General features: G+C 46.9%; 1 protein-coding gene across 2 annotated transcripts in view; it reads right to left on the reverse strand.

The window, feature by feature from the left end:
• CDK13 (cyclin dependent kinase 13) overlaps nucleotides 1-14283 on the reverse strand; it is a 52131-nt gene extending 37848 nt beyond the window's left edge. The window contains exon 1 of one of the 2 annotated variants that reach the window (XM_069958406.1): nucleotides 12841-14281. In XM_069958406.1, coding sequence (XP_069814507.1) covers nucleotides 12841-13826 — 986 coding nt within the window. In that variant the 5' untranslated portion in view covers nucleotides 13827-14281. Of the gene's footprint in view, nucleotides 1-12840 lie in introns of both variants that reach the window. The other variant, XM_069958407.1, reaches the window with a different exon arrangement.
• Nucleotides 14284-15028: the final 745 nt, after the last annotated feature.

A 15028-nucleotide genomic window follows, 5' to 3' on the forward strand; every position in this document is an offset into this window, starting at 1 on the left:
ACTGAGCGCGGCGGGATTCTGTGGCGGAGAGCTCCACCGCGGAATTACGCCGTGTTTACTCAGTGTGAACTGGCCTACAGAGGACCTTGTTGCTGGTCTGAAAGCAGCCCATCGTGTCACATACACTTTAAGGGTGCCTTCACACCTACCGGATTCACAGCGTTTCTCACTTCTGCGGATTCGAAGCGAGAACTGCTGCGGATCCGGCATCAATTCATCCCTATGATAGCACATATTCGCAGCGGGATTAACATCCCGCTGTGAATATGTGCTTTAACTCCCTGGTGCCCGCAGCCCCTCCGTCGCATCCCCCCCATCCCGGCCACATCCCCCCCCCCCCCCCCCCCATCAGCCCACCCCCAGCCCCCCCATCCCGGCCACATCCCCCCATCAGCCCATCTCCGGCCCGCCGCCGAGAGCATACAGTACCTGCTCGGCGGCGCGGCTGCAGTGAGGCTCCCGGCTCCGCTCCTGCTCAGATCAGGATAACCCCTTTAAAACAGCACTCTTTCCATGAATAACTGTCCTTCTGCAGCCATGTGATTTTCACTTTACTGTATGTATGTGATAAAACATTCAGGCTGTAAGGCCTATTGTAAACAGACTGATGTAAGCAATCACTGTATGGAACATGGTGGTGCCACAGGAGCAACAGGAAATAAACTATTCAAATATTACAACATATGAGACAGGAAATAAAATTGCCAAAAAAGTTATGCTTGAAAGAAATATTTCACAACTGCAGAGCTCAGTATCAAACTACTAAATAGATTGCTGATACAAGAGTAGAGGCCTAAAAGCAATACCATCACCAGCTATCTTATATTAGTCCATCCATTGTTGACCTCTACTTGTCCTTACCACTTGTGCTGACCAACAGGCCTCATACACATGACACAGACAGACTCCACGATACTGAGTGCTGAATGTGCGCAGCTATTCTCAACCACAAACAATGCTTCTAGGGGAGAAGCCCTGGTGTGTGGCATTTTCTCTAGGAAACTAGAAGCATACAGAGGGACAGTTAAGGCCCTGTGCACCTGTACAGGAGGTCTATTCCAGTTATCTACAAAAAAGAGCTGTAATAGACCTGTGCATGATGTCTAACTTAGGGCCCAACAGATAGCTGACAGATCTTTACAGCCAAAGCCAGGAATGGACTTGAAAAGAGGAGAAATCTCAGTCTTTCCTTTTATGACCTGATCTGTTTATAGTCCCTTCCTGGCTTAGGCTTCAAAAATCTGTCAGATATCTTTTGGTGTAATAGGCCCCCTTAGTGATAAGGCCCTGGAATGCTCCTCTAGTGTGCGCTGTCTTTAGGCCAGGGCTACAATGCATCTTTTTGCAGCACTACATGATTAATCTAGTCTTCCCTAGTCATGTGGTCAATCCTCAAAAAGTTAGTGGGCAAACAAATTCTCACAAATGACCATAAGGCTCCATTCACACGCAGTAAAACTGGTGGAATTCTCTGCCACGGAATCCCGCCAGCCTCTGTGTCACAATGACAGTCTATGGGAGGCTTGCGTGCCTTCTCTCTGCGCTGAAAATTGGACACGTCCAGTTTGAACAGAGCCTAACCATTTATAGACCACATTCCTATTTCAGACCCAGCAGAAAAGTCTCAAAAAGCATCAGCATTCCGAGTGTCAGTTTTTCTTCATGTAATGTGTCCTGATCTTGTACTGTTCCTGCTATATATCGTATAGCGCTCTGGAATTAATAAATAATAATAATTCCTGTGCAGGCACATTAGCACATCCTGTGTGAACCAGGGTTAATCATTGCTTTGCATCAAAAAAGCTTTATAGACAATCATTTCTCGATCCAGGAGCAAAACGAAAATGAACAATTCTTTTCCCAGCATAATGGAGCACCATGTCACAAGGTAAAAGTGACAACTAAGTGGCTTGTTCAAGACATTGAAAATTTGGGTCAATGGCCAAGAAACTCCCCAAATCTCAATCCCATTGAGAATGTGTGCTCAATCCTCAAAAAGGAGTGGAAAACCAAATACACAATTATGATAAACTCCAAGCAACGATCAGGCAGAAATGGGCTGCCACCAGTCAATATTTGGCCCAGAAGCTGATATCCAGCATGCCAGGGAACATTGCTTAAGTCTTAAGGAAAACCAATGAGGACAGTTATGCTGATAAAGCTCCCAGCAGCACTACATAGATGTTCTAACAGGTTCTCCAACCATTTCTGGTTTCTTCCTCTGTAGCATTACATCCCGAAAAAACTGCTTTTAATTTGGCCTAGTTCACAGAGCGATCTGTGACACTAACAAAAGTTCCAACATGCAGACTACCTCCTGGTCCTTCTTTCTCACTTCCTCCATGGTGCTCTGATCAGCACATTGTTATTATACAAAGATGGAAGCAGGAATTTAGGGGGGAGGGGGCGGCGCAGAGAGAAGCTTTCTGTCTACAAGTGCCATCAGAACCCTTACTACCTAGGTGTAAATCAGGAGTTTGGGAAAGCTGGGTTTTTTCTCCCTAAAGATGATCCAGGACATTTTTGTTCACTATAAATCAGTGAATCAGTCCATGTGTGGCAAGCGCACACACATACATACACGCAATTAGGACCAACCATATTACCCAATTTTCACGGAGAAAGCTCCCAGCTTTCCCAAGCTCCTGATTTATTCAGGCTTTCCAATGGTGCTGCAACAAAAAGTAAACAAGAACTTTTTTTATGGGGATTTAAAGAAGAAAAAAAATCCCCATTTGTCACTTAAAGGACAACTCCCGCGGGACCCCAAAAAAAAAAACAAAAAAAAACACAGACACACTCACCATCTCTCCGGTGACGATCGCCACTCGATTCGCCCGCCGTCCGCCTCTCTGTCGCCGCCGTCCGCCATCCAGCGATGTCTCCGACTTCCAGGTCCAGGGGATGGAAAAGGCTGCCAGTGCGCTTGCGCACCGGCAGCCTTTTCATTGGCTGGAGCGCATCACATGGCTTCCAGCAAGCTCAGCCAATCAGGGCTGAGCAAGCTGGAAGCCATGTGATGCTCTCCAGCCAATGAAAAGGCTGCTGGTGCGCATGTGCACCAGCAGCCTTTTCATCCCCATTCACTTTGCATGAAGACGCCGAGGAGGAAGAAGACCTGGACCGCCCCTCGGCTCTGACGTCGTCGTCACCAGATGCTGCCCTGGAGAAGAGGACCGTGACGATCGTAATAGGTAATGTATACATTCTTTAACTTTCGGGGTGGGGGGTGGCGGGTCGGGGGTCCGAAAGTGGGGGAAGGGGGCCAGACCGGGTATTTAACCACATTACAAAGTTATATAACTTTGTAATGTGTGTTAAATGAGCAAAAAAAATTTTTTGTGGGAGTTGTCCTTTAAATCTATACTGCAAAAAAAAAAAAAAAAAGTCTGAACTATTACAATATGATTGATCTCACGACTGGGGCCACACGTGCAAGATATCCAGTCTCATCCAAGTTTTGCAACCAAAGCAAAGTAGCAGTCGTTTTGAGGTAAATGGTTGCAAAGTCAAGTGCAAGAGCGGAGCAGTCACTCTGACATTGTCATTCCAGTTCCCACCCATTATAATAAGACTAACTTACAGATAACAAATTAAAGCCAGACTGCTTGTGGAACTACATGAACTGTGTTAAAATTTTTAACAATAAATAGATAAACTTTAAATATTTGAATAAACCCGATGTATTTGTCAATGGAAGTTTAAAAACTGAAAGGAAATACTTATAATTGTATTTCAGAATACCACAGAAATATCTAGTGTACATAAAAATACTCAAGGGAAAACCATAATCAGTCTCAAACTTTTGGCCACGACTATACATTGTGCCAATGCTGTAATTTCTTGTAGAAATTCTGAAATAATTTGACTAATGGGTGTTACTATTCCCCTGTGCCAAGGGAATATGTGCTTTGATTACTTAGACTTGACAGACTGACAGCTGGGTTTTACGTCAGACATCTTAAGAGAAATAAGAGGTAATTGTACGTTTACACAAAGATTTATCTGACAGATTTTTAAAGCCAAAACCAGGAATGGATTTGAAAGGAAGAGAAATCTCAATGTTTCCTTTATGACCTGTTCTCTGTTTATAGTCTGTTCCTGGTTTTGGCTTCAAAAATCTGTCAGATAAATCTTTCTGTGTAAACGCACCCTTAGGGTACTATTTCACGGACCGAGGAGGGCCCGATCAACGATGTAAACGAGCGGCGATCTGCTAGATCGCCGCTCGTTTACTGGGCCTATTCCACGGCCCGATGATCGTTGAGCGAGGGCTGCAGGGACATCGTTAACAATGTCCTTAAAGCATACATTACCTGTCAGGTCTTCTGCTCTGCTCCGTCTTCCTCCCAGAGTCCCGCGCGCTCTAGCTTCAGAATGGCCTGTCCGCTGACAGGCCACTCAGACAATCACAGGCCGAACGGGTCCCAGCCTGTGATTGGCTGAGCGCTCCGTCAGCTGACAGGCCATTCTGAAGCTAGAGCGCAAGCGACCCGGGGAGGAAGACGGAGCGGAGAAGCCCTGCAGGTAACGTATGCTGCTGCTGCTTCTCGAATCGTCGGTCGCCTGCCGCGCACCGCTATTCAACCGTAGCGTTGCGCGGTGGGGGAACGATGATTTTAGGTCTGGCCCTAAATGAACGATCAGCCGATGACACGATCGGCTGACCGTTCTCTCTATTTCACCGAGCGATAATCGGCCAAATCAGGCCAAATGGGGCTGATTCGGCCCATTATCGTTACTGTCGAATAGAGCCCTAAGACAAAGTGCTCCAATAAGTTTTCTTCTTAATCTCCCCCCAACCCAAGCACAGTAAATTTCTACAGTTCCACCTATACTACCTGCCAATCTATTTTGCAACTATGCAACTGTAGAACATATCAGGACAATCAAAGCAAGCACAATGATCTGGATTTTCTGATAAGTCAGCAGATTCATTGGCAGCACTGCACCTAGTGTATTCTTATGGGGCCAAATGATACACTTGCAATAAAATATTTTCCTCTTCTAAAACCTTATAAAATATTATCTGATTTTGATTATACATGCTATTAGAATATGACAGTTATTTTGGATTTACCTTGAGAAATAAGATTTTTAAAGGGAACCATTCACCCCGTGGCCCCGGCAAAAACTGACATACAGTGACATAAAGGTCAATATACTTACCACATCGCTCCCGGTCCCGTCCCGGATCCAGTTGTTGACACAGAGAAATCGCTGATTTTTCTTCTCGAGCCCATTATGGTAATGAGCGCCGCCGGGTCCGAAGTCCAGCCTTCTCCCCGCCTCCGACACTTGATTGACGCCGGGTCCTCTTCCTCCTCGTCTTCTTTCTTCTCGCCGGATCCCGTGCAGGCGCCGTGACAGTCGTTTTCGGCGCATGCGCAGTTCACAATTGAAGCCGCTCCGCAGCTTCACTGTTTACTGCGCGTGCGCCGATTGTCTCGAACACGTATCCTGTTTACCGCGCAGGCGCAGAAGAGGTGACGAGACCATCGCAACGGCGCCTGCGCGGGAATTCGTCAGAAGACTGAAGAAGTCAATCAAGTTCCAGGAGGCGTGGATGGGCGGCGACGAGAAGAGGACCTCATGAATAAGTTGGACTCGTCTGTCGTTTCCTATGGACGTTGGACTCATCTCAGCTCATTACCATAATGGGCGGGAGAAGAAGATTCAGCAATTTCTCCGTGTCAACAACGGGATCCGGGACTGGACCGGGAGCGATGTGGTAAGTATATTGACCTTTATGTCACTGTATGTCAGTTTCTGCCGGGGGCCACGGGGTGAATGGTTTCCTTTAAAAGATAATTCAATTGCATGAAATTTTCTGTACTGCAGGAATAGCAATGTACTTCTTGCATGCAGCAATTTCATGTGTGCAAGACAGCACTGCTACACACTTTTGGATAAGTCACCCTAACAAAAAGTCCATGCACAATTCAGCTGACACTCCTCAGGGCCCTACTACACAGAGCACGCCATCTCTGTAGTGACAGCCCACACAGCCAATTACTGGTCATGTCACTCAGCGATTGGCTGAGCGGCCTGTCACTGCAGAGATGGAGTTAGAAGTATTAGCAGTTGCTGCAGTCAGATGGGGATGCAGAAACAAGGCAGGAGGATACTGAAGGAGCATTGACAGGTAGCCCTTTAAAGCAGGGGGTGCATGGAAAACACTTTCCTTACAGCCCCACCCAGGTGATTATCGAGCAGTATAATCGGCATTTAAGCAAATGCCGATCTAGCTAATAAGATCTTACGGCTCATCTGGGCAGCAGGAGACAATACCAATTCTGCAACTGAAAAATCTGTTTCATTCTGTGGGGTTGGATCTAGCAGCAAGCACATTCGTTTTTAGAAGCCCCATTTAAATGCTGTAATGTTCCCATAGGGCAGTAGACATTGAGGAAGGTGGTAGTTTTCCTGCATTTTGTTAAAGATGTATTCTGCCCATTCCCTTTTTAAATAATGTTAAACTTCACTGGCCCCTGCGAAGTTTTTTTTTTTTAAGGTATAGGAGCGCCATCTTGCTCCTGGTTTCTCTTCCCCCCTTAGAGACATGTATAACGTGTCCTCCGTCATCACTATTCTGGGATGTCAGTGGGATGTGCCTTTCTACATATAGACGCAACGGGACAGCGCAGTGATTGGCTGAGAGGACTGTTACTCAGCTGGAGACACTGCTGGAGGGCACAGAGACAGATAAATATGGTCTACTATTTTTTTTTTTTTTTTATAAAGGCAGCACAGTATCTAAGTTTTCTACAGCACTATATTTTCTAAAGCTATAGAACTATATTCTCAATTAGAGTGCCATAGACATTATAGTAATCAGTATCAGGGAATCAGTGAATGAACAGGCACGGCCCACTGACATCCTAGAACAATGATGTCAGTGGATCACATGTCTACTGTCTCTGCAGTGGGCCACTTGTAAGCACTAACCCAACCCACTGCAGAGACTGAGGACACGTGGTCCACGTCTCCAATGGGGGATACCAGGAGCAACACAGAGTGGAAGGCAGCCTACATATATTTTGACTCTATACAAAAGGTTCACAGTAAAAAGACCAGGTATCCTCAGTGTCTATACAGCACAATACTATTTTGTACCCCTAGGCGTCTCTCTACCAATATACACAGACAAACCCACCAAAATAATAGATACACAAAGAAATTATGGGCATAAGATCTGAATCCTTACAAAAATATTTTATTTACCATGATTGTATTAATGACATGATAAAAACAATGTTTAAAAATTATAAATAAAAAGTATATACATTTTTAAAAAACAACCAAATTCCAATAAAATTGCATATATATTATAACAAACCACATAGACTGAATGGATCAACATATACTGAGTGCCACAAGATTATCTAGTAAAGTACCAGTATAGTTGTAAACATAGACTTAATTGGGTAAACCTCTATTCAACCAGTATTGTACCAAAATATGAAGAGAAAAACAAGACAGGACTAAGGCCCCGTTCCCACTGAGCAAAACTAGCGGAATTCTGCGGCGGAATTCTGTTAGACTCCCGCTCATAATGGGAGTCTATGGGTGGCGCGCGCTCCTGCCCTGTCCGCTCTGAAGAATGAACATGTTCATTCTTCAGCGCGGACAGGGCAGGAGTGCGCGTCCCCCATAGACTCCCATTATGAGCGTGAGGCCAACGGCATTCCGCGGCGGACAATTCCGCCGCAGAATTCCGCTAGTTTTGCTCAGTGGGAATGGGGCCTAAATGTGTTTTTCTCTTCATATTTTGGTACAATACTGGTTGAATAGAGGTTTACCCAATTAAGTCTATGTTTACAACTATACTGGTACTTTACTAGATAATCTTGTGGCACTCAGTATATGTTGATCCATTCAGTCTATGTGGTTTGTTATAATATATATGCAATTTTATTGGAATTTGGTTGTTTTTTAAAAATGTATATACTTTTTATTTATAATTTTTAAACATTGTTTTTATCATGTCATTAATACAATCATGGTAAATAAAATATTTTTGTAAGGATTCAGATCTTATGCCCATAAATTCTTTGTGTATCTATATATTTTGACTCTATAGGGGGTGAGTCACATTACAAAATAGCGAAACGGTGCAGATGCCTTTATTACATTCAATTGCAAATATGTAAAGCTTGCTGAATACTGTGGAATGCTTCATAAGTGATTTTAGGTGGAATACCCCTTTAACTTGCCAGTTTGGTGCACTGGAGTGTTACTACAGCATCGATCTGTCACTTGCTGCAAAAGTAACCTTACTGCAGATCACAGCCTGAATATTCATGAAAAGAAGCGGATCAGTATTAAAAAGCCTAACATAATAAAATGGAGGTTTGCAAGAAAACTACCTTCTTCCAAAGTGTCTCTTGCCTCACAAGAATGTAAAAGCAAATTTTATTCTTCTAACATGCTGCTAGTTTCCTGTCATGTGTCATATATCCTAATAAGAGAATGCATTAATATCTTTTTAGAGAGCCACCAAATGTGCCAACTGAAATGCTGATCCTCTTACCTGGAGCACAGCTGGGTATGAACAAACATTTAATTACTTCATATACTTCCAAAGCCAGCTGAGCTGGTTCGCAGCAAAACTGGTCACTCAGGGTACTTAAATGGCAGTGCCTCCTCCATAGGTGCTTTAACCCCGTAAAGTGTCACTGTCGTTTGCAAAACTTTTGACATGTCACAGAGACACGTCAAAACTTTTGATCAGTTCAGACCCGTACCAATCAGGAGATAGTGCCAGGATAAGACTGCAAAATGTATGACAAATATTTTCATTTTACATTATAGATTAGGAAATCTACAGTAGAAAATAAGTGCTTTGCTTGGTTCCTATCTGTATTACACTCAGTCTGTAGGCTTTGAAGTATTCTCCACATGCTGCTCCTCCCCAGGTGCTGGGAAAAGATGGATCCAGTCCAGGGAAACTTCTCCCAGTTTCCAAGGATTGGATCCATCTTTTCCCAGATGGGAAGAGGAGGTTATTATATTCAAACTTTTGGGGGCTTTTGCTTTTATGTAGCGCAGTATAGTAAAAATGATATTATCCATTTTGTGTGGGTCAGTACAATTACGACAACACACCAATTTATACAACTTGTTTTATTTTACTACTTTAAGACCTTAAAGCAGTGCTTCTCAATTCCAGTCCTCAGGCCTCACCAACAGGTCATGTCTTGAGGATTTCCCATACAAAGAACAGCTGTGATAATACCTGATGCACTGAGTATAACAATATCACCTGGGAAATACTAAGGGAATCCTCAAAAAATGATCTGTTGGTGAGGCCTGAGGACTGGAATTGAGAAGCACTGCCTTAAAGGGATCTGTCAGCACCTGGGCTGGCCCCGAGGTTCTGGCAGTGTAGTGTTCGTGTGTGTCCGTTGTTGTGCTTGTTACCTTTGTTTTGTCATTGGTGCTGTAGATGTGTCACAATCTTGCCCAACACAAGTGTCAAAGAGGAGTAACGGTGGGCCTTTCATACTACCCTTCAGCACGCCTCACCACTACTACTTCCTCACTGTTTTCATATATATTTCTGGCCGGTCCCCTGCTTCCTTCTGACGTCATCTTCTGGCGCGCATGCACCATAGTGCAATCCGGCGCATGCATGTTTCCAGACATAGGAGCCCGCAGAGCCGACTGATCCAGGACGCAGGCGCAAACTGTAAACTCAGTGTGCGGCCCTTGGCAGCAATGGCTTATGCATGCCAGAAGATGGTATCAGAAAGAAGCAGGAGGCCGGCCAGGGGGGGAAAAAAAAAAACAAAAAAAAAAAAAACACATGCACAAACACAGGGAGGGAAGAAGTTTACAAGTTCTTAAATTCAAAAGGTACATAAATTAGGTATCATTGTAATCATACTGACCTAAAGAATATAAACATGTCCATCTTACGATGGTTCTGGTTTTGCTGCATATTTTATGGAAAAATTAAGTGCAATTACAAAGTACAATTGGTTCCGTAAAACTTGCCCTCAATGTTTTGTACATGGAAAAATAAAAAGTTATAGCTTTTTAAAAAGGTAACATTGAGAACACAAAAACTGGTTGCAGAGTAGGAGATAAGCGCAACTCGAACATGCTCGAGTCTGATCGTTGGCCATTAGAAGACTGGTGGCTTAAGTAGTTGGATGCAGCCCTAAGGCCTCATTCACAAGTCAGTAGTGCAGTCTGCAATTGTGGACCACATTATGGATGTGCATCCATAGTGCTCCACATAAATGATATTGATATGGCACAGATCATGGTCCCGTACACACAACGTGTCAGCAGTATCCATGTTTTCTCAGACTCCCTAAGGCTGCATCCCACTTCTTTAGGCACTAGTTTTCAAATGTCGACTGACAGGACTCAAGCATACTTGAGTTGCACTCATTGTCTACTGTAGAGTTAGGAGGTTGAAAATCAAAACTTATGCTCAGCCAATCGCGGCTGAGCAGCTGATGACGCGGCAGAGGGCGGCCGGCACGAGGGATGGTCGGAGCAGTTCGGCCAGCTGCCTGAAGATTACATCATTGCCACAAGATGGCGGACAGGGGTCGACACGGATCAGGTGAGTATAGAGCACTACACTTCTGGGGGTGGCGTGGGTGGGGGGGAAACACGGGGAGGGGGCCATTTACTAACATAACATACATTACAAAGTTGTATAACTTTGTAATGTGTTATTTAGTGAATAATTGTTTAGGGCCGCACTACCCCTTTAATCTGACTATAACTGCTGTATAACTCCCACATTTGTTGAGACTTTTTGATCACTTTCTGCATAGCATAGCATTCAGTTCAGTGAACTTGCATCATGCTGCCCCAATGCTTCTGTGCCATACATTTATGGCACAGAGCATGGTGTTAGTATACTGTACAGCAGAACGAAGATTTAACTCTTTTGGCTCTCTCGGCATCGTATAGCAAACGATGATGCCTGGAGTTCTGAGGTCCACTCCATAGCATATAGTCCATGCACAGACCACATTTACAAAACCTGGGAATGCGGCCTTAGGGTATATTCCATTGTTGGATTACTATTTGACAAATATTTCTAAAGCAGAACACTAAGGACTTATTCACACGCCCCGTAATTTACGGACCCGTATTTCCGTATCTGAGTTAGTGCACATTGATGTCTATTGGGCTATTCACACAATCAGTAGATGAAACGGATGAAAATCAATGCCAGAAAAAAAAAGGACATGTCCTAGTGCGGACCCAGAATTTTTTACGGATCCTCTCATTGAATTTAATTGTTTACAGATGCAACATGTTTAACATCCGTATTTCCGTAAAAAATACGGATGACTCATAGGTCACAAGGTTCATCATGTGACTTATTTTAGGGGTTGGGCAAACTGGTGCCATTTTTTTTAACCTATTCAACTTTAATAACTTGTATAAAGCAGTCAGTAGTAAAAACGGATTTACGGAAATACGGATGCAATACGGATGTACTACGGAAGTCCAATCTGTAATTTTTAGCAGGTTGTTTCAGGACTAAAAAATATTACTGAACGTGTGAATAAGGCCTAAAGCCGAGCGGACTGTCATGAGGATCAGCTTCAGTCATTCCTGCGCTTCTCACTTCTGTAATAAAGAAAATCCACAAGGATTATCTACAGCCCGTACGCTGGGCTCCAGAAACCCTATTCAAACGCACAGGATGCAGACTGTCCTTGGGTTTGATGATTCTGGCACAGAAGTCACACCTGACGCCATTTTCATGTATGTGTGCCTGTCGCAGGCTGGACACCATGAGCATTCACTTCTCACTAAATGGTGCAGCATGATAAAGCCAAAACCAGAAGTGAATCCAAGACACAAATAGTACAAATTTTCCTGATTTTGCCAAAAGAAAACTAATCTAAAGCTACACTGCTGTGCATACAGACATCCCAAGCTGCTTACATGGATACACAGCAGTACACTGCCAGACTATCCACACCTTTATGGAGTTGCTGAGGCTGCAAGCACCTAAGGGCCCTATTCCACCGGACGATTATCGTTAAATCTAAACGATAATCGTTCGGTTGAAATGCAGTTAACAATTAGCGACCGAACGAGAAATCGTTGATCGCTTTATAAGACCTGGACCTATTTTTATCCTTGCTCGTTCGCATTGAATAAAACATTGTTCGGTCGTTCGCCATAGATACGAACGCAATAGCGAAGAAAAAAAAAAATTGCAAATACAATAATAAGTAACGATTATCGTTCCATGGAAATGAGTGAACGTTTTCAGGTCTTTCTCAATAGCGGTCGTTTGAGATCGGTAATGATTATGTGAACGATACTCATCCGGTGGAAGACGGCGCTAAGAAAAATACTTCTTATTGCCATTGTGAAGTGCCAGGGGCCTGGAGAAGGCACATCAATACTGTTCAATTCCCCGGCCCCGCCTCTATGACACTTCAGAGTGACAAAGGTTTGTAGTGCAGCCTGTGGGAAGTACAATGAAAGCATAGTGTCCCAGTACTTACACAGCTAGGTAGCCATGGTGGCCGCTTGGGATGTACTTCTGTATACCACCATGCGGATAAGAAAACAGCAAGGACTGTGAATACCGTCACCAGAACAGGACACTCATGAAGACTACTTTAGGTGCTGGCTATTCCTGCCATCCTGTGCCAGCTGATGCCCACAGCAATGCCACACACTGTCCCCAGCCATGGAGCACTCCCCCCACTAGGAGCAGCCACACTTACCCTTCAGGGCTCTGGGAAAGCTGTGGCAGCAGTAATAGTGTTCCCTCAGCTCCCCCAGTCACAGCCATGGAGCAGCAGCCGGGTCTCTCCCGGTCTGTGCCCCGGTGTTCCCTCTTACCTGGTGACCGGGCTGTACGGGCTCCGGGAGCGGCGCCGGGCGGCCGGTGACGAGTTGTCCGTTCTGTCAAAGCCGCCATAGTTGGGTGAGCGGCGGCCGGCCCGGTGGCCGCTGTAGCCGGGGCTGGGAGAGCGGGCGGGACTGGCGGATTTCTTGCGGTGGTTCCCGGGAGATGCCGCCCGGTGAGGCCGGTCCCCTCTGTAGGCCTTGGGCGGCTGCTTGGTGGCCTCCTCCCGCTTAGGCCTGTATGAGGAGGCGGCGGGCCGGAGCTCCGGTCTCTTGTCTTCCTGCGGCCTCCAGGTCGGGGCGAGCAGCAGCGGCTCCGGGAGCAGCAGGTTTCCCATCCCCAGCCGGCTCCTCCGCTCGTCGGTGCGGCCTGCAGCGCTGCGGGCGTCCTCCCTGCGCCGGTGAGCCGACTCCTGCTTGCGGGAACCCCGCTTCCTCCGACTGTTTCGGTCGGCAGTCCCGGCGGCCTGGCGTAACAGAGAGAGCGGGGCCTGGTGCAGCCCAGGGGAGGAAGGGCATCTATCCGAGGCCGGGGACGGGATGAGGCCTAGTCCGAGCACCGGAGGGAACGGAGCCCCTGGGCCCTGCTCGCCCTCTGACAGCGCCCCCTCGGACAGAGAGCTGACGTCGTCGTACTCCACGGTGGTAGCGGCGAGCGCCCCGACCCTCCGGAGCATGTCCCTCCGGCGATCCCTCTGGCGCTTCTTGCGGCCCCGGTGGCGCCTCCCTGCCCGGGGACCGGCGGGGACCTCTCCCTCCTCCACTAGGCCCATGGTGGTGGCCAGCGCCTCCTGCTCCTGCAGCCTGCGCCTCTTCCGCTTGTGCCGGTCCCTCCTGCGCCTTCTCGCCGAGGAGTCCCTGGGCCTCTGGCGGCGGCCGGACACTGACGAGGCAGCTGACGAGGAGGTGGAGAGGGCCGGGCCGGGCGGCTGTGTGAGCGCGGAGCTCCCCGGCATCGGGGGGCACAGAGGAGAGAACATCCCGATCCCACCTCCCCCTGCGCCCCCTGCTCCCTCTCGCTTACGTGCGATGCCCGGGCCGCGGACGATAACTTTCCGTGTAGCGGTGCGGCCTTCCAGGGAGAGCGGGCGGCGGAGTAAGTTAGGCGGCGGGCCCCAGCTGAGCCGCTGCTCTCCGTCCTGTCATAGAAGCCTCTCCATAGACACAAGGCCGGCCCAGGCAGGAAATCGCTAGGTGCCCTTTAAGAGCGGGGTGGCAGTGCCCTTGTGCTCCTCACTCAGCCCATGCCCAGCTGCCCGGAGACAACACGATAATCCGGGGAGCTCGGCTCCTCCACACTTTCCCAACTTCCTATGTGAGCTGAGCCAGGAGGCAAAGTCTGTTCATAGTGCGGAGCTGGTGATTGGCAGCTGCCCAGGAAGCGCAGTCACCCAGGCCCGAAACAAGGAAGTGGAGCCGGCTCCATGGTCCTCACCCCGTCCTCATACACACATACACCTCCCACCTCAGCACATGGCAGGGAGGGGTCTGCTCCTGCTCGGCGGGGCCTGGCTCCGGCATTATTACCGGGGCTAGAGAGGGGGCACCGGAGGCAGATTCTCCGCCACAGGAAGGGGCAGACAAATACCTCCACATACTCTGCCATTGCTGCCATCACTTCATTGTCAAACCTTTATTTAATCGTATAGCCAAAGAGTATAAGGGGACCAGGGGCCAAATGGCTCAGCAGGGGCCCCTCCACACATGCTCAATGGGACGGCTACCAAGGCAATCCTAGTAAGAAGGACTGACCAGGGACCACCTGTAATGTGTGGGGCACCAGATACAACTGTTACAGGGATTTTACACTTTGAGATTTATTGGAACGGGGCTAAAGTTGGTTTCTTATTCGGACAGTTTCCTATTCGGGGCTGAAGTTTCCTATTCAGAGGATTTTTCTTTTTTCTGTTTTAGCTATTATTCTTACAGAAAATGTATAATATTCACACCCTACCGTAAGTGAGGGGCCCTGAGGGGAACGGTGATAAAAAAGGCCAAAAGGACCTCAAGGTTGGCATAAAAATGGGCATCAAAGGAAAAACACAAAATTATGATTTAAAAATAAAATTGACTTTGGGCCACTGATCTCACACTGATATTACACAGAGAGGGATGCCCCGCATCACATCCAAGAGAGTCCAGCCTGGCCCAAAGTGGTTCTGGGTATAAAAACTGGCATCAA

Source organism: Dendropsophus ebraccatus, chromosome 2, assembly GCF_027789765.1.
Source record: "Dendropsophus ebraccatus isolate aDenEbr1 chromosome 2, aDenEbr1.pat, whole genome shotgun sequence".
NCBI lineage: Eukaryota > Metazoa > Chordata > Amphibia > Anura > Hylidae > Dendropsophus > Dendropsophus ebraccatus.